This window comes from Pseudonaja textilis, chromosome 2, assembly GCF_049901715.1.
Source record: "Pseudonaja textilis isolate UNSWEBS1 chromosome 2, rPseTex1.2, whole genome shotgun sequence".
In the NCBI taxonomy this organism is placed as follows: domain Eukaryota; kingdom Metazoa; phylum Chordata; class Lepidosauria; order Squamata; family Elapidae; genus Pseudonaja; species Pseudonaja textilis.
Window position 1 is genome coordinate 64,385,046 of NC_141991.1, and position 19,779 is coordinate 64,404,824.

At 43.0% G+C, this 19,779-nt stretch overlaps 1 protein-coding gene across 2 annotated transcripts; it reads right to left on the reverse strand.

The window, feature by feature from the left end:
• Positions 1-7,729: 7,729 nt before the first annotated feature.
• INKA1 (inka box actin regulator 1) lies at positions 7,730-15,715 on the reverse strand. 2 transcript variants are annotated; one of them, XM_026725933.2, is made up of 2 exons: positions 15,532-15,715; positions 7,730-8,647 (listed from the first exon to the last, which is right to left on the reverse strand). In XM_026725933.2, exons 1-2 carry the CDS (start codon positions 15,580-15,582, stop codon positions 7,778-7,780), a joined length of 921 nt encoding a protein of 306 aa, XP_026581718.1. In that variant the 5' UTR covers positions 15,583-15,715; the 3' UTR covers positions 7,730-7,777. The 2 variants fall into 2 exon arrangements, with proteins under 2 accessions (XP_026581718.1, XP_026581725.1); XM_026725940.2 differs by lacking the exon at positions 15,532-15,715 and adding an exon at positions 9,039-9,904.
• Positions 15,716-19,779: the final 4,064 nt, after the last annotated feature.

Consider the following 19,779-nt stretch of genomic DNA (forward strand, 5'->3'; position numbering starts at 1 on the left):
CATATTTTCCTAACAAGTATGGCTGTGCTATCCAGGAGTTATGAAAGCCAATGTAGCTGAAGAGTACAAGTCTTCAGACTAGGCAATGTAATTCGCCATTTAAAATCTTCCCCAGGGATTTCTCTTGTGACTCAATTTACTTTCTATCCCAAGAAACCCTGTCTTGTCTGTCTGGATAGGAATAACACCATGCACCAAACCCAGTGGCATTGTAGCTGCCACGAAACCAGATTTATCAGAACTACTATGCTACTATTTTTAAACATGAAGTTTGAAGAAAAGATTAAGGATGTACAATTTGGCTGAGTATGATTTAAATAGCATGCCAGACGTTTTGCCAGAAAGTGGTAGGTGAGCCCAGAACAAAAACCACATTTCATTTCATTTCCTACTAACTGAAATGAAATATAGTTAGGCATCTATTGGACACATTCTCCTCCTAGTATAGTAACAATTATCATTTTAGAAACAGCTGTTGGTTATCTCTGGGAGCCACACACAAAGTGTGAAGGAACCGCAAAATCCAGGGCTATCAAGTTGTTCATCTTTGATGCAAATGGTTTCAAGCTGTCCAAAATGCTATTTCAAATACCATATAAGCTTGTTTCTCTTTTCTCTCTTACCTTTATTCCATGAAATGCATTAAAGCACCTCAGTTCTCCTAGTGATGGTATTTGAGTAACAGCTATAGAAGTGTCCATGCTGGATTTTATGTTCCTTTAAAGTAGGGCTGTCAAACTTGGATGCGTCACGCGCTGGCCATGACCACGCCCAGTTTAGTGAAGGGGGGGGAAAGTCACGTCATATGACAATGCTTTGATGACTTGAGTTTGACACCCCTGCTTTAAAGCCTCACTACTCAGCGCCCTGTGTTTTGGACTTATATTTTTGCATATTTACCAAAATATATATTGTATTGGCTATGTGTAAACGCTATATGCAAATAATGCTATCCAACATCTAGTTGTAGCTGCTCAAGAGTGGCAAAAATGGGTCAGCTTTCAGGGTGCAGTTCAGTGGGTTCATTGATGTGCAAATTTAAGCATAGATTTTGTTCTCCGCAGTAGCTTTTGCATCATATTAAAAAGTGTGTATTTATCAATAGAGTAATTCAAGATTGTTAGAGAGTCTTGAAGTCGCACTTGTTTTCTTAGCTTGCAATAAACTACTGTCTACTGCTAAGTGGACAGAAAGCCCTCTGTTTAGTGCTGGATATAGATGTCAGTCTTCAAGGACCCTCGTTATGAATCATCCTCCCTTCCACTTCACTTTTAATACCAGATCCTCAAACAGGACCTCATTTGCCATTAATTAGTTTCTTACTGAAAACCGTAGTGTTGAATTGATGGCACAAATACTAACGTAGTGTCTGAAGAGGTTTTTTTGGATGGTGGTGGTGGTGGGGATAATAGATTTACCTCTTCAGTTCTGACCAGAAAGAATCCCACAGACACCCAATTTATTACATAAAGCAGACCCTGGAAAAGGCTTTTACCTCAAAGGTCAAACTAGACATAATGGCGGGAATATGTTCTGTTGTTAAAAACACGGTTCTTCTGCAAGTAGATCAGTTTGTTTTTCAAACTTGACAACTTTTAAATTGTGTGAATATCAGCTTTCAGAATTCTGGGAGTCGGAGTTCACACATCTTAAAACATGCCAAGTTTGAACCACACTGATCTAGACAGAGCAAAAGAGAAGAGGAAGAGAATGGCTTGGAGCATCTCTTGAACACAAGAGGAATGTTTAAGTGTCCGTGGTTGTACTGGAACTGAGGTCTTAATGTATTCCAATGAGCCAAAGGCTGAATTGGGTAAGCATCATGAAAAGGGAAAAAAGATTGTGATTCTGGGAAAGTTCTGTATTCCAGATTTAAACACGCCTTTCATTGTCATAACTTAAATCTCTACCCCGTGTCTTTATCTACAGTCTATATTTAAATACAAAGATCTACTGCTGTTCTATCTAGCTTAGCCAGCATGGTGTGGCATATCAGTAAATTGATACTGGATCACGATACTTGAAATTGTGATTTATCCTGCAACAGTATTTCTGATCTGAAAGTGGGGAGAGGCCACCGCTGAAGCATTATATACAGTGTACCTTGTATAGTCAAGATTCTTGGTTGAATGCTCAGCAATTGTCCTTCCTGGGATGCTAGAGGCAGGGTGGGAGCAAATCAAATTACAGCTTGCCCGATTTATCTTAATTTATGACATAGTTGGCTCTCACTTTGCACTAATCCATAGTTTGTTTAGCCATGATTGATTGAATAAACTGTTGCTGAGTTTATAAAAACACCTTCTCAGCAGAATTAGCCGGAGCAATCACATTGGAGGATGTTTATGTGTTTCCCCTCCGGGTATTGTGGGATCGGTTAGCAGTGTATGTCTGGCACTCACCTTGGTCAAGGAAAGATGATGTAAAGGTTGGAGCCTGAAAAGGCTCTTGATGTGCGAGACAGACGGCACCTCTTCAAACTGTGTAGCTTATGCAAAAGATAAAGGCCAAACAGAACACCTGGGAAATTAAGCTGATCGAGTCTGCTGTTTTTAAAGGTGCTATTTTTAACAAGGTGGTGATTAATCCGTTAGAAAAGCCTCACAAAAGCATAATGTTGGCTTCTCCTTTGCGCCAAGGTTCATGACTGCTCCGTAATTTTCATGAGCAGTCTGTAGTAGTAGAGAGAAACTACCCAACAGCCTATATCTATATTGCCGTTATTGTAAATAAAAGGAGAAAAATCCCCTTGGCTTTTCTTACATAGAAGGCAGATTTTGGGGGGGTAATCCTTTAGATCTAGTGATTAGAGGTAGAGGCGTGTGTTAACTAGAAGAAGGCTTGCTTCTTTTTTTTCCTGCTCTTTTGCTGGCTGATGATGCAACTTCCAGAACAAAATTAGCAGGATGATGGCTCATAAACCAATTGTTTTAGGGCTCATTCACATAACTGTGCTAAGAGGAGTAGGGCTTGTGATAAAGAAGGGGATTTGTCACTTATCCCTTAGTAGCATGTTGGTAAAAGACTCCAGTTCAAAAGGTATGAGCTTGGAATCAGCCAGACAGGCCACGGGGTTTTACCATGTTACTGGCAGCATTGCAATCTCACGTGGCTTCCGTTTCATGTGGGAACTTTTAACTTTTATCCACCCCCCTTATAACTTAAGGGCATTAGAATATCCCTTCTCTATGTTGGCAGTACAGGTAGTCCTCAAGTTACGCCCACAGTTGAGCCCTACGTTTATGTTGCTAAGTGGAATATTTGTTAAGTGAGTTTTGCCGCATTTTTTTACAACTTTTCTTGCCACGGTGGTTAACTGAATCATTGCATTTGTTAAGTTAATACCATGGTTGTTAAGTGAATGTAGATTCCCCATTGACTTTGCTTGTCAGAAGGTCGCAAAAGGTGATCACATGACCCTGGACTTTGCACCCATCCTAAATATGAACCAGTTGCCAAGCATGTGAATTTTTGATCACATGAACATGAACTCGCTGCAACGGTCGTAAGTGTGGAAAATGATCATCACTTTTTTTAGTGCTGTTGTAACTTTGAAACAGTCACTAAATGAACTGTCGTAAGTCGAGGACTACCTGTATATTTTGTTTGCTGTCATTGGTTCTGTGATACATCTGGCTCCTTCCAAACTGAGAAAGAACTCTGAAAACATAATAATATTTGAATAAACCCCCCTCTTGAAGCACTCTTCTGTGTATTTTTAATTTATATATTTTTTATAATGAACATCACTGGAATTACTATACTTGCCATGTAATGTTCCATTAAGCCAGGTAAGATTAGTATGTAAGGAGAGAGTTAGAGTTGAAATCCAGAGACGGCTGAATAGCTTGGAATTTTCCATGAAGGCCAATGTATTCAAGGGTTTATTTTTATTTTTTTTACTTAAAACCAAGGTGGACAATACAATATACAATTGTGTTGGGTACCCCCCCAATCAGCCTTCCCATAGTCAATGCTTTTTAAAAAATTGTTTTTATGGCTGCATTTCAAATGTATTGTGCTTGAGGATTTCACATTCATATGGCATGTTATTCAGCCAGCATAACTGGATGAACAAGGAAAGGATGTGCTGCCCTACTTCACACACTGCTAGGTCATGGTTTGCTGAATAAGTCACAATTGAATGAGTTCAGTAAGCCCTCCTAGCCAGTATGTTTTTCCTCACAAGCCGGTATTTGAATTGTCTCACGACACTTAGCCAAACCAATTGTGGTTAGAGGTGGTGACAGTTGCATCTGGAGGCATCCGATCAGCAAGTCCTTGTTTTAAGAAATTGATGTTCACAGCAACTGACATTGTAGCCTTTTCAAAAAATTAAATCAGATCTTAGGGCAGGGATTTGGATTCCAACGCCCGTCAGCTCAAGCATGACGTTTCAAATGATCCCTGGATTATCACATTTGTAATGGAAGAATAGGGTTATATTGCTTTTCACAATGACTATCTTCTGAAAGCTAATCACAAATTAATTTAAAATCCAGCTTCTAAAGGGCTGCAGTTTCTGTTCCTGTAGATAGGTTGTTTGCAAGAGTCATTTGCAAAGGTAGCTAATGAATTTCCACATGCTGAGGCAAAATATCTTTGTATAAGATCCAGAAAAGAAAAAAATAACAAAAATCCTTTAGCTCCCATGCCCTGTTTGTGTATGTCTATACATAAACCAGCTGGTCCTTCCTTTAAAAAAAGGAAACTGTGGACCCAACGAGCCTCAGCTTGAGCCAGGGAGGCAATTGCTGTATTTTTGTGTTTTATAGAAGCCAACCTGGGATGCTGTAGGCATGCCACAATATGGTGTAGTCATAAAAAAACAGGAGAAGTTCATTATAAACATCAAACAGAAAGAACATCTGGGCTGCATGGTAACTCTAGAAAGCAATCCCAGGCCCTCCCTTCAACCTACATCATTCTGTAGAAAGCTACTGTTACTCCACTCCCATGGAATATGGAAATTTTATCTGCAAAACTGAAAAGGGATAGTTTTTAGTTTTGTTTGTAAATTGCAATAACATCTGCTTTGTCGACATATGTGCAGACAACCTAAAAAGCTGTAGGATTTTGCTGCAGGGTGCCTATTTATCAGGAAACAGGATTACTTAATGTTACTTGCTAGAGATCAACTACTACTTAAAAAAAAAAACCTGCTCCTCTCCCAACCCTAACTGTCTTCTGAGTGTGTGGAAAACTCCCACTAAGTACTGATCAAAACAATTGCACTGTAAAGTCATGTAAATTAAAGACACCAATTAAAGGCGTGTAACATATCACTTCTGTAACTTGCTTGCCTGATTAATGTATGGAAGTCATTATCACAAGTTCTGGCTTTTCTCTTTTAGAGAAAATACTGGTACCTCCCCCTTTTTTTCAGCAGTTCATTTTAGAATGGCTGGACTTTGGCAAAGGAGTGGGGGGAGGGCTTTGAAGTTGTCAAGTAACTAGTAAAAAGCTGGTTCCTTCTTCTAGATTATTTCTGTCTGACAGTCTGCTTCCCTCCTGCCCCCTTCCTCTTTGGTCTCTTAGCCAGATGGTGAGAAAAGCAACTTTAGCAGATCACTTTTTAAGGGAACAATTAGTAGCTTTTACCTGCCAGTTGCCATTTGATAATCTGGCTCTGATCTCCAGGACTTTGATTTCCACGAGAAAAACCAAGTACCGAGGCTGCTGCTTATTTCTCCCCTTTGCCATGGACCTCCAAGAATGGAATGGACTGATTTGGTTATATATTATCAACTCCTGTCTACTATAACTACATGAAATAAGGGTAATTGTTGAAATAAATTCATGGAGGAGAGACCAATTGATAAGTTCCAGCCTTGTGCCCTAAATGGAAATGCACTGGCCACTTGAATAAAGAGGCTAAGTGATTGGATTCAATTTCAGTCATAGTAGGGCAGGGGTGTCCAGCAAAGGTGGCTGAGGAATTCTGGGAGTTGAAGTCCACAAGTCTTAAAGTTGCCAAGGTTGGACACCCCTGTAGTAGGGCTCCCGTTTCTGGGTGGCAAAAATCCACACGACCCCTAGATGGCAATAAAGAGACACATAAAACTGTACTGTCAGTAACCAACAAGTCCTAGTTAGTAGTATATATGATCCCTTTAATTTGCCAAGGAAATTGGAGGTTAATTTTGGTAATGAATTCTGGATTCCCGTGCAATTTATCTGGTTCAATAAGTTAATGTTTGCAAATGTTTAAAAGCATATGTCCCTGTATGATTATCAAAACTGATGTATTTCCTTTCTGACTGTAGCAGGCCATACTTCAGATCATTCTTACCGGAGAATCCATACAAATCTAGATGCTTCCCATAATGTCTGTAACTCCATGTCATATATGTTTTCAGGCTCATTAATGCTATTATTATAAGGGATAAATGTGAGGATAAATAAGATGGCTCTTTTGGCTTCTATCTACTGTATCTAGAAACAGTTAAAAAAAAAACCTAGCTGTGTATTGTTCTTCAGTGGCACTCATTATTTATTATTTGCAGATATTTGAAGCTGTTGATGTGATTGATCATCACTGTTATTATATTTTTACATTCACATTTGTTTTTTTAATCTTAAAGTGTACATGATGATAAAGCTAAACCAAATGTATGTACCAGGTCCAGGTGTTGTTACCATTGCACAACATAGGGTCTGAATTCCGAACTGAAATTACAAGCATATTTATTTGGGCAATATCCACATGGTATCCAATCTGTTTACTTCCAGGTAAACAAGTAATAAGTTGCACTAATTTGTGACACTTAACCTTGAATGCTGGTTTGGATCATTGATGCTACCTAATGGAACCCCAGTTGTCACTCTGACCAAGACTTTTAGGCATGTATATTTGGCCATCAGACCTATTGTATTCTGCGCTACAGGTCCCAGCTTGTGAATCACATGCCAGAATGCAACTCCTACCGTCATTTAGAATCCTTTCTGAAATCCCCATAATGGTTCTCCTCCTGGCTACTTCCTGAATTTGATACTGAGAATCAAGCACAATCTGTTCTAGGCAATCTAACTTTTTTCCATTAAGAAGTTGATATTGAGACAGAATTAATAAAAAACACTAGTCTTGCCTGTAAGATAAATAATCTTATTTCCACATTCTTTAGGGACCAATAAAGCAACAATTTCCTCTAAGCAAATCCTCAAGATTTTGGCCATGTCTCTCATTTCAAACTTTGTACTCTTCAATAATAAAATAGGCATATTAATAGTTATAAAACTACCTTAGATATATACTTTAATGATTAAAAGCCTTGGTGGCATAATGGTTAGAATGCAGTACTCTTCTACTGCTTCTACTCACTGTTCACTGCCAGGAGTTCAATCCTGACTGGCTCAAGGTTGACTTAGACGTCTATCCATCCAAGGTCAGTAAAATAAGAAGCCAGATAGTTGGGGGCAGTATGCTGACTCTGAAAAACTACACGGAGAGGGCTGTAAAGCACTGTGAAGTGGTACATAAGTCTTAAGTGCTTTGCTTTTGCTATTGCTATTAAGGCCAATTCAGCTCAAAGGATCAGAAAGGGACATAGCCTCAATTCCTGAGATTAAATGTTGGGTTCAAAATTAGTTGTTCCTTGCTTCTTATTTTGACTCTTCTTATAGCTGCATTATGGGGGAAAAATGACTTAATTAATTTCAAGATGAATCAATTATACTATCACTTGGGTCAAGCAGTCAGATTTAAGACACTATACAGCTATGACATAGAAAAAAAAAGGCATTTATTTATAAACAAGCATATAAAAAAAAAGGCAAGCTAGATGTAGCCAATCACATCGTTGCAAATGATGGGCTGCCGACTTCGGCAGTTCATTAGGGCAGCAAAGCTGCTACAGTCTGTAGAAAGCTCACTGATGTTGGCGTGGGACTGGTGGAAGTAGGGAAACGAAGGGCGCCCATCCAGACCGGCAGGGCAAGAGAAACGCTTGGTGCCATCCCGATCCTGCTTGGTGCGCTCCGTGCGGGAGATGCCAGCCAGCCTGCGGCGAACGTTGCCCGAGAGGTTAAGCAAGAAGCCATGGGGCTTGGCCAGCCAACGCTGCAGCCATCCCCGTTCCGCGCTTTCTTCAGGCAAGTCCATCCAGTTCTCCACTAAGTCAGCAAAGCAGTTGTCCCCCAGCACAAGGGGTTGCCGGTTACGGCTCTGGGACAAGAGAGAGACTGTCCAGTCACCCGCATCTGAGGGCTCGCCATCCCGCCACCGCTCTAGGCAGGCATCTGAAGCCGATTTTGGCCGGGGCCTCCTGGCCGGCACCCGACGACGTAGAAAGCCCCCCGAGGAAAGCTTACTAGCTCTCAGGGGTGGGGGGCCTTCCTCATCCCTCCAGCTGTTCCCGGATACTTCTGAATAGCCCGAATCGAACTCCAGGCTTCGCTCGCTGCTGGGTGGGGAGAACGCAACCTCTTCTTCCACAGCCCCCTCCAAGCAACAGGCAGAATCTGCTTCTGAGATAGATGATATCCGTGGGCTGATACAGGACTTTGAGGAAGGCAGAGCCAAGGGTAGCCGTATCTCCTGGGGTTCCAGTCGCAGCTCTCGGTCGTGAGCCCTCTTGAGGTCGTGGAGGGTCCGCATCATGCAATGCATTTGGCCTCGCAGCACCTCGCTCGACTCCTTCATGCACAGCTGTGGGGAGGAAAAGCAATCGTCCTTATTGGCTTGAAATGATCCGCCCAAGAAAAGTGCCCCGTTCAAGTCACAGGTGAGAGCCATGAGAACCAAAGACAGCCAGCACATACACCCCAAATTACACCTATGCTGAAATCCTCGAGCCAGCTTATCCTACTGCACGTATCATGAGTGCCACAAACATCCATAAAAAAGCCACGTGTGGGTCATGAGTCCAGACAAAAACACAAAGATCGATGTCTCCATAGATCTGAGCTGCTGACCTCACACGACCCAGGCCCCCTTAGGCAAAAGCATTTGCTTGACAGATAAACCCTTTGATGATGGTCTCTGACACGGCCGCTCAGCCTTTAGAAAGCACCACTCACACTCTTATTGCTCAGCTTACCTGGTCCACGTATCCCGGTGCCTAAGGAGCCCCCACACGTCAAGGATTTCCAGGGCCGACTACCTGCCAAGAATCTCCCTCCAGCTCCAGAGCCGAGGCACCTTGTTAGGCGAGGGGCATCAAATCTGCCTTAGCTCAGGGGTGGAGTTGGGAGCCAGAGCCGCACGCGCAAGCCCTTGCCCCGTCTCGTCTTGGCAGGTCCCCCAGCCCTGAGGCACTAGCTTTTCAGCAACATCTGCACGTTCCAAGCCCATCCCCGGCCGTACAAGCAGCAGCTTGTTGCAGTGGGTGAGTTGCTCCACCCGGCAGAAGATGACACAAAGGGTGTGTGAGAGCCTGCAGGAATTACACAAGCAGCCATTCAAGGGAGGAAAAGGCAGGCGATAAGGCCATCGTTACTGGTGGCGGAGGGGAAGACTGGACCAGCGGCAGGGTAAGCAAAGGTGAAGTTCATCTGGGAGTTAATGAGCTTTAGAAATCCCAGAGCAAGGGAGAGAGAGGTCTGCGCTGGAGAAAGGACAAAATATTCGCATAGGCCAGAATAAGGCCAACTGGCCTTTCTTGTAAGAAATTTGTATGACCAGTGGGATCAGATGAAGTGGCCAAAAGAAGCACATCCCTTCTAGAAGGAAAAAAAAAAGCACCTACTCTAATAGACACGAGGGGAGGGAGAGATATAAAAGCTTGGGTGAGCGTTTCTTCATAGTAAATAGGACATGTTTGAGGGTCTTTTCTGGTCTGGCAGGGAAAATGTTTTGTCTCAAGCCCATAAACTTGCTTTGCCTATTTCTCAATCCTCAAGTGACAAAGGAAGAATTGAGGGCTCAGATACAAAGACTGCAGAGTCCCTCTCCCTTCTGCAAAACTCCTTCCTGTTGCTTTCTGAACGACTTCGCAGTTCAGATCAAAGATATACCACAGGCCACTGCTCCTCCGGGCATAATTTGGACACACTGACAAGAAATGATTCATTTTAGCTGCTCTGGTGATACAGCATACAACCATCTTCAGTGCCTGGCTCAAAACCAAGAACAAATGTGTCTTGGTGTGATAGTCCAGTCACAATTCCAGGGCTAAGAATGTAATCTTTTTTTTAAAAAAGTAGTTTATATATTGTTTTGTTTTGTCCATAGATCAGTTTCACTTCAAGCCTAGGGAAAAAAATCAAGCTCCTTTCTTAATAACAGCATCAATAAAAGACTTTTACACTACAGAACTGAGTCAGCAATTGGTGGGATTTTAAGAGAAAAACATCCTCTCTTCAAATCTAACATTGAAGATATTAAGAAACAAGGAAACTTACGTACAATTCCAGCTGAGCAGCAGCTGGAAAGAAAAAGAAATTCTCCGGGCCTGACTAGCATCTCCTGTGGAATATGACTCCATATCCTGTCCCGAGCCTCGTAATAATGCAGGCCCATGAGACCATCTCAAAAGGACTGCCGGAAAGCTTATTAAATATGTAATCATACAGACTCTATTCAATTCAATTGAATTGTGCAGTAATTCAATTAAGGTGTTAGTTTTCTCCTGATATGCAGGCCACCCAAAAACCAAGTGCAGTCCTGAGTTCAAAAATCGAGACTGAAACAAACCAAAGTTTGGAGGGCCGCATTAACAGAGAGATAGAATCAAGATCATGTGAAATGTAAATACCACTCTATAATGCCTTGGTGAGGCCACACTTGGAATACTGTATCCAATTTTGGTCACCACCATGTAAAAAAAGATGTTGAGACCCTAGAAAGAGTGCAGAGAAGAGCAACAAAGATGATTAGGAGACTAGAGGCTAAAACATATAAAGAACGGTTGCTGGAACTGGGTATGTCTCGTTTAATGAAAATAAGGACTAGGGGGGACATGATAGCAGAGTTCTGATACCTCAGAGGCTGCCACAAAGAAGAGAAAGTCAAGCTATTCTCCAAAATACCTGAAGGCAGGACAAGAAGCAATGGATAGAAACTAATCAAAGAGAGAAGGAGAACTAAGGAGAAATTTCCTGACAGAACAATTAATCAGTGGAACAACTTGCCTCCAGAAGTTGTAAATGCTCCAACGCTGGAAGTTTTAAAGGAGGGATTGGATAACTATTTGTCTGAAATGAGATAGGGTCCCCTGCCTGAGCAGGGGGTTGGACTAGAAGATCTCCAAGGTCCCTTCCAACTCTGTTATTCTATTCTATTGGTTCCCAAGACCAATTCAAAGTTGGGAAAGGTGGTTCCTCAGCTGATAAGAGGAATAAAAGCCCAGAGCTTCTGGGTCCCAGATGCCCTAAAAAGGCTGCCATGCTTTGATCCATGCCATACTGCCCTGATAAGCTTGGGAAAGAGAGAATAAAAGATGGAAACAAACAAGATATACTCTGAGCAGTTATGACTGAGCAGCCTTGAAGCCACGTGTGCACACTTGGCACACAGCAACTTCCCACACAAAGATAAAAAAGACAAAAAAAAAATTACGTGCTGCGCCCTGGGCTTAAAACAGCCACATGGGGCACAACGAGCTGCAAAATGATTGGTTGCCCTTGATCTGATAATTTCATAATTAGATTATCACTAAATAAATCACAGATGTAAAACTGGTCTCAAAACGGAGTTTTTAAATAGTTACCTAAAAACATGTCTTGTCTATGTGCAACAACTCCTAGAAACATAGTCAAACTCACACGTAGATGTTTCAACGTCTACCCTGATTTATTAATTCATGGTATGTATATGGCATTTTTCCAAAACCTCAAGCCAGCTTGTTACAAACAAATAGAACAGCCGTAGAATGTTGTCAGCTAAAATCAAATTAAGCTCTAAAAAACAGCCACAAAATACCAACTACCTCAACCTCAGAGATGGCCAGAGGGCCAGCCCAGTTGGTAAGAACTCTCTACCCCCATGGCTGTAGTGATGGAGAGAGGGGCCTGCTATTGTAGGCTTTTCTGGCATCTGGGCTCATGCAAGGAGAAGCAGTCCTTGTGTACCTTGGCTCTTGAGTGGTGAATTCTTGAGACCCCTTGAGACAGCCTACCACACACACCTTGATTGGAAAAGACTTCCGCATTTAGCCTCCAGATCTGCTGAGATTATAACTGTCAGAAATCTCAGCCAGCATTGCCTTTTTGTTTCCCCAACATGAGAACCCATTTGGTGAGGTAGTTAAGTTGCTAAGAGGTTCTGAGTTTTAATCCTCCCATAAGCACGTAAACAAGCTGGATGAGTTTGGGACAGTCGCACTCTCCCAATTCAACCCATCTCAAAAGGTGGTTGTTTTGGAGAAAACAGGAGGTACGAGTATTAGGTATTTATGCCACATTGAGTTGACCCAAATAAAAGTGGGATAAACCTCTAATAAATAAATAAATAAATGATTGGAAAGCATAAGGTTGGAGAAGTACTCATTCCTCAGAGCAAGAAAATGTTAAAGAAACAATTTACAAGACTTCATCACACTCAGAGCCTTCCCGAATTATACTACATTGGCTAGGAAATATGGTAGATGTATCCCAACATGCCTGGAACCACCAAGGTTGGAAGAGTTGCCTATTAAATGATTTTTGGACTGGCACATGCTGAGAGATTATAGGGCCACACTTAAGAGTTATCCCACATGGCTGTTTTCAAAAGAAAAACAATGCTGCTGCTTATTTCTCAATATGGTTCTGGCAGCTGCTCAGCCCCTTACAGGGACCCCATTTGTGGTGTCAGTAAAGAATGACAAGAATTTTGCATCGCATATAAATACAAAGCAGATATTGCACTAAACGTTATGAGGTTTTCATCATCCACTATATCTCTCAGTCTTATGTATCCAAAGAGCTCTTTCCACCATGATATCACTTTTAATAGCCAAATTTACCACTTCAGGACTTCTCAAAACATGTTTTTTTCCTTTATATTTTTATATACATTACAAAATATGCAAGTGACTACTACTTTCTGTGGGTGCCACTAAGTTTGGACAACCTGGGAGCTTATCAGACCAATAGGATGTGAAGCTACATCATCTTTCATCATCATCTTAGATAATACGGAACACCCAGCTTCCTGCATTAGGCCTGTGACAGTCCTCCATGGGGGCACTGTCAGTTTCTCCACTGCCCAGGACTGTCCATCCCAACTACTAATGATGCTTGCTGGGAATTCTGCCGCTGTACTTTAAGCCATTCAAAGGACATCAGGATCTGCTAAGAGGATGAACTGAAAGTGGAGGAAGACTCATGTCTTTCAATTTTCTCACTAAATGACGGGTTTCCCAAAGGATGCTCAAGGCAAGTTGAATATGAGTAGCATAGGCTCCAGGCCTGGTATCAGCACCTGGCATCTTTAGACAACTGCTGGAAGCCCAAGAAACCAACTTATGCCAGTTCCTAACCTGGGTATACCAAGGCCTGAGGCCAGGACTTCCGATCATCATCTTAATTTCCCAGTTCTTACGATGCTTCAGAAGAGCCCAAGTCAGTGGCTCTGTGAGAAATGTAATGTGGTATTGCAGAGATAGTAGCTGTGGTCCACAAAGGGGCAGACAAACATAGAAAGCAATTGACCAAACAGTATTAATCCAGGAAGATACTGGTCAGCTCAAATCTACAGATTCCGGAGGGTTCTGTAATGCTATTCTAGGACAGCACAAGACCTATTGAATTCCATGCTGGCCCTTCCCTAGCCAATCCTATAATGCTCCACTTTTTCAGACGGACATCCCAAGATCATAATGAGCCGTGGTGGCGCAGTGGTCAGAATGCAGTACTGCAAGCTACTTCTGCTGATTGCCAGCTGCCAGAAGTTTGGCAGTTCAAATCTCACCAGGCTCAAGGTTGACTCGCCTTCCATTCTTCTGAGGTTGGTAAAATGAGGACCCAGATTGTTGGGGACAATATGCTGACTGACTCTGTAAACCCCTTAAGAAAGGGCTGTGAAACAGTATATAAGTCTAAGTGCTATTGCTATAACAACCTTTCATTTATAGCTTGCAGTGCCTCTAATGAGCACTAGAGGGCAAGCTCTATGTGATGATGGACATTTTTTTCCTTCATTGTACTCAGCTGGAGATGGGACAGATGAAACTTAAGGTGGTCCATAATGACTGCCAATACGGGACATTGTCCCAGCAGCATAGCTTCTATGAAGCTGAGCAAGGCTACCAAAATAAGACAGTCCTAAGCAAGCCTTCTCCACTTTCATTCATTAGGGGGGAGAGGTCCTCAGTTATGTGGAAATTGACAACATAACAATTGTCATCTAACCAACGTTTAATTACTGATTGGGAGGATTCAACTTCCTAGATGCACTTTATCATGGAAAGTTGGAACCCATTACAGACCCTGATTGGATAGGGACAAATTGCCTGCTCCTCACTCAGTGGTCCTCCCAGTCGCACTCAAAGCTGGCACTGGAACAGCTCGGGATCAAGAAGAACCTTCGGGACCAGCCAGTGAGGAAAATTTTCTCTCCATTCAATCCCACCTCTTTTCTCCCCGGAATAACAGCGGGTCCATCCACCAACCGTCTCTGCGCTCCCCTTTTATCCCGGGCTGGACTAGAAGACCTCCAAGGTCCCTTCCAGCTCGTTCATTCATTGATTCAAATCCTTGCTGGATCGCCACCGTTTTCCCAATCCCAGCTTCTCTTTTGAGGGCCAAGGCCCGTCGGAGACGGGAGAAGCAACGCCTTCTTTAGGCATCATCGGAAGGCATTTTTTTTCTTTCTTTTTTTTTCATCAGGCTGTCCGATCGGCGCCCAGTTCTTCCGATGTGAAGTAGTAAAGGTCCCTTGCCTCTTGCGGAGTCTGCCTAGGGTTGCAATCGGCGGCTCTGCCTGGTAGCTCCTCCGCAGCCCGGCCAGCTCTCCCAGCCCACAGGCCACTCCAAAGGCACAGAGACATCTGCGCGCCGCGACAGCTAGCAACCCTCTAAACCAGAGCTCTCCAACCTTGGCAACTTCTGGGAATGGAAGTCCCCCCCCCCACCCCCACTCCCACACCCGCCCGGGCTTAAAGTTGCCAGGGTTGGAGACCCCCTGCTCTAAACTAGCCAGGATGCGGACGGAGCCGGTAGCGCCTGCCTCAAGACAAGCGGGCGAGAAGGCTTGACAGCTCCCGAGCCAGCCTGGGCGGGACAAGCACCGCTTCCCTCACTCGGCGCCGAGGACACACAAGCCCCGTCTTGCAGCCCGGACGGACAGCCTTCAGCAGGCAGCTCTTTCCCAGGGAAGGGAAGTCACAAGACAGGCGCTCTCGCCCAGCGCCCTTTCGTCTCAACTTCTGCTGCCCCGGGATAGACCGTCTTTTTTTTTTTTGGAACTGTCCCTCCACCCACCGGCCCGGTCCGGCCTCTCCTCTCTTGGTCAGGCACTTAAAAGGTCCGGGGTGGAGGACGCTCTGACTGGACCGCAGATTCAGCCGTTCTCAGGCACGCGACTCCGTGAAACACACAGACACGCGCGCGCGAGCGCACACACATACACCGCATCCCGGGTTTCCCCCCCTTTTCCCTCAGCGAATTTACCACTTCTGCGCGGAGGTGGCTGACGAAGGCGTCGAGGCGCGCGCTGTGCATGCCAAAGCTGGGGGCCGCTGCGCTGCCACAGCAGAAGGGAACCGGCCGCGCAGTCCGGCAAGAGGCTCTGACTGAGACCAACGCAGGAGGCGTTGGAAACTTTCTCCCTTTACTTCGTTCAGTCCCCAAAGCAGCGAAGCGCAACCCTTTTGGTTCAAGAGCGAGCCCCTCCCTTTCTCTGGCACCAAGAGCCAATGAGCGCCCGAGATCTGGTCCCCCTTGGCTCGACCGACAGCCAATGAGCGGGGCCAAACAAAGCTGCTTGAAACCTGAGCTTCGCGGACCGGGTGTAATTTAATTAGAGAGCCCATATTAGGAGCCGAAAGGTCTCGCAGATGCAAAGAGGGGGCAAACGGTCCGCTCAGAGGTGGGGAACCCCCTTGGGCACACAGCGGTTATGGGGGTCGGGGGTGGGGTGGGGAGAGCGCTCATACTTCTCCAGTCTAGCCTACCTCCGGCGAGAAGTGTCCTGATGGCCAAATCCTGCCTTAGAAAGAGACACGCGCGAAACCTCTCATTGAAATCTTGTTCCTCATCTATTAATCGCGGCGGGACGGGACAGGAACGCAACGTTTGATGCTCTGCTTACTTATCGACCGGCCATTCGCTCGTCCTGCCTGTTGCTTCTGTTGAAAGGAGCGAGAGCTTTCTCCCACCTAAAGAAATAAAGGGAAAATTTCACATTCCACTCGAAACTCTCTTTATTATATATACTCACTCTTAACCATACGTTATTCCTTACATACTCACTCCTTAACTATACCTTTATTGATATATATTTCTGATTATATGATTGGCACCGCACAATAGTTGCTTTCCATCACCATTCACATTCAGAAGAAGATGCTCAAGCTTTATTTATTTTATTTATTTAATTTGATTTGTCAATCGCTTACAAGATAATAAATATAAGTATAAACATAGTTATGAATACATGAAATGGATACATATGAGAAAAATAAAAAGAATCAATAGGACAGGGACAGTAGGCACATTGGTGCGCTTACACACGTCCCCTACAGACCTCTTAGGAAAGGGGTGAGGTCAATAGTAGGCAGTCTAAGGTTAAAGTTTTGGGGGTTTGGCGAAGAAACCACAGAGTCAGGTAGAGTATTCCAGACATTGACCACTCTGTTGCTGAAGTCGTATTTCCTGCAATCAAGTTTGGTGTGGTTTACCTTGAGTTTGTATGTATTGTGTGCTCTTGTATTGTTATGGTTGAAGCTGAAGTATTCATTGACAGGTAGGACATTGCAATGTATGATTTTATGTACTATACTTAGATTGGACCGAAGGTGGCATAGTTCTAGATTTTCTAGGTCTAGAATTTCAAGTCTGATGGCATAAGATATTCTGCAAAGAGTAGAGAAGTGGAGATTGCTTGCTGGAATATATATATATACTGTACACTGCACAATAGAAGCCCTGCTCCAAATACTGGGGAGGAGTGGCTTTGACTACAGAAATGTACTCTGCATATTCACAGGAACACCAATAGTTCATCATGAATGTATCTTCCAAGGAGATATATATTCAAATCCTACTATTTGAAAGCTGGGCTTGTTTTAAGATTTTATAACATTTTAAAATGTTCAACTTCATAATTCGGGGTATTCACAAAAAGTTTTAAAGGCAATATCTAAATGTAATTGTGTGCATTTAACAAATAACAGTGCCTGAAATGGAACATTTTACAGTTCCAAAATTTCACCATTAATTGTTTCTTGCTCCCGCAGAGCTTCCTTTCTGTCTTGTGGAAAGCTCAGAAACTATCTTTTTTTTCTGTTCCAACGATGATATAGAACATATCCCCTCACCCTCCAGGAAACGAGTCTTAAAATTAGAACAGTTGGATTGACAAAATGCAGAAGGCTATTGTTGGTTGGCTACTTTGTGGCTTAATGTGTGTTTAGAACCCCCAGATCTGGATGGCAAGAATTTAAGTTCCCCTGTATCTTCTCTCTGCTGCCACCTATTGGTCATCCATGTTTTTTTCAGACCAGATTTAATCTGTGGGAAACTGGACCATTGACTTAATCCAATAAATCATTGATCAGATATCCATTCTTGGAATGGAATGATACAGTTACAAAGGACTCTTTAAAAGTCAGATCTTGTGCAGATGAGATTTCAAATATTCTTATGAATAAACTGGGCTACAGATTCTAGATGATCCCAAGATGACATCAAAACATTTGAGTGTTGTTACTCTTTGCTTTTCTCTCATGGTCATCCAGATTCTTTGCAGGTCAGATCTGGTAGTTCTATAACTTGTGCAAAGCCATGCTGACTTGCTGTGATTAACTTGCACCAACTATTACACCATGCAACCCTTGGCAATAGGATTAATTCAATAAACTATGACTAGTGTGTTGTACACATGCTGTCATGATGCTCCAGCCTTCTTTATATACACACAGAGTAACATGAATAAGGTCTGAATGGAATTAAATCCCTAAAGTGAACTTTTCAACAAAAAATGAGCACGATACACCCCTGATTAATGCCTAAACAATACCATCCATTTTTAAGAACTCGAAAACTACACAGTGCTTAACCTACAGCTCTTGTGAGAACTACTGTAAGAGAAGGCATGATTGCATATAATATATCAAGCAAAAAGCAGAACAGGTATCAGTGAAGATGAAGGAACAGAATTTCTGCAAAAGTTCCCAAGTATGTTTTGCAGCCATGATGATGAAAATGAGGAGGAGGAAGAGGATGGTGATAATGATGATGACATCCATTCAGTCATGTCTGGCTCGTGGTGGTTCTATGGACCATGTCTCGCCATATCTTCTGATTTCGCACTACTTATTTGGCAGCCATGATGTGGATAGGTAAACGGTTAAATTGTGAAGCAAGTGCCATTTTTCATATGAAGGGTGTAAACAGTGAGCTTCTCCAAATAATTATTTGGTGGCAATTGCCTTTCAACTTGTTCATAAATAGCTTGAAACTGGCAGAAAGCAATGAAGGAGCCACATTTGCCGGCAACTCAAATTATTCTGATAAAGCTATCAGGGGGGACAGAAAGGGTATGAAATAAGAAAAAGTGGCAAGTAAATATCAAGACACCCCCCCCCCGCAAGCCATGACATTTAAGTACACATTGGTAGGGTTGAAGTTCTGACATGCTTAATTATTTTAGGACCACGATCTATAGGAAAATCAAAATAAATTTCCGTAGAAGAGTGGTGGGAATCAAATTTTTTTTACTACTGGTTCTGGGGGTGTGGCATGGCATGGCATGGCATGGCATGGCATAGCGGGCATAGCAGGAGAAGGATACTGTAAAATCTCCGTTCCCTCCCCACTCCTGGGGGAAGGTTACTGCAAAATCCCCATTCCCTCCCCACCTCACTAACCTGCTTTCCAGCTCCGTACTCCTGGGCATGGCAACAAAAGAAGACCCAGCTGACCCAGGTGTGACTTGGGAGGCAGAGAATAGATGGGGGCGGGGCCAGTCAGAGGGGGTATTTGCCGGTTCTCCGAACTACTCAAAATTTCCACTACTGGTTCTCCAGAACTGGTCAGAACCTGCTGAATACCCCCTCTGCTGTAGAATCTTTATGAGAAGAATGAACAACATGCTAGAAATAAGCTATAAAAAAGACTGCCAGTATTAGCATTTCTCAACTTTAGCAACTTTAAGATGTATGGACTTCAATTCTCAGAATTACCCAGCCAGCAATGTATGACTCTTTACAAGGAAAGGGTATCCTGTTTGGGTATCTTGATTTAGAAAAGATGAGAAGAGGGATGATAGCGACATGATAAAAATTTATAAAAGAAGGCCCAATCTAAAGTTCACAGAGAAAGGTTACTAGTTTCTTCACATCTGCCACCCACTTTTCTTAAAAAGAATTTTTGCTTTAATCTTCAATTCCCACTGGTAACCAATTGTAAGTATGTACAATTGCATCTGTTCTTTCTTTGCTATTCTTTTTCCCTCTCTCCAATCCCTCCAATATCTTCCTTGGTGTTTACTCTAGATTATGAACTTTTTGCAAGCAAAGTTGTAATGCTGATAAAGTCTGTAAAACACTGATAATCAATTTGTTTTTCTTTTAGGGGTCAGAAGATTGTAAAGTCTTTGTAGCAAAAATCTGACATAGCTACTCCCTTTGGAAACCTTTAGGCATATAAGTGTCCTGTTTTTTAGAAGGTATATTGTCATGGTCATCTGCTACAAGC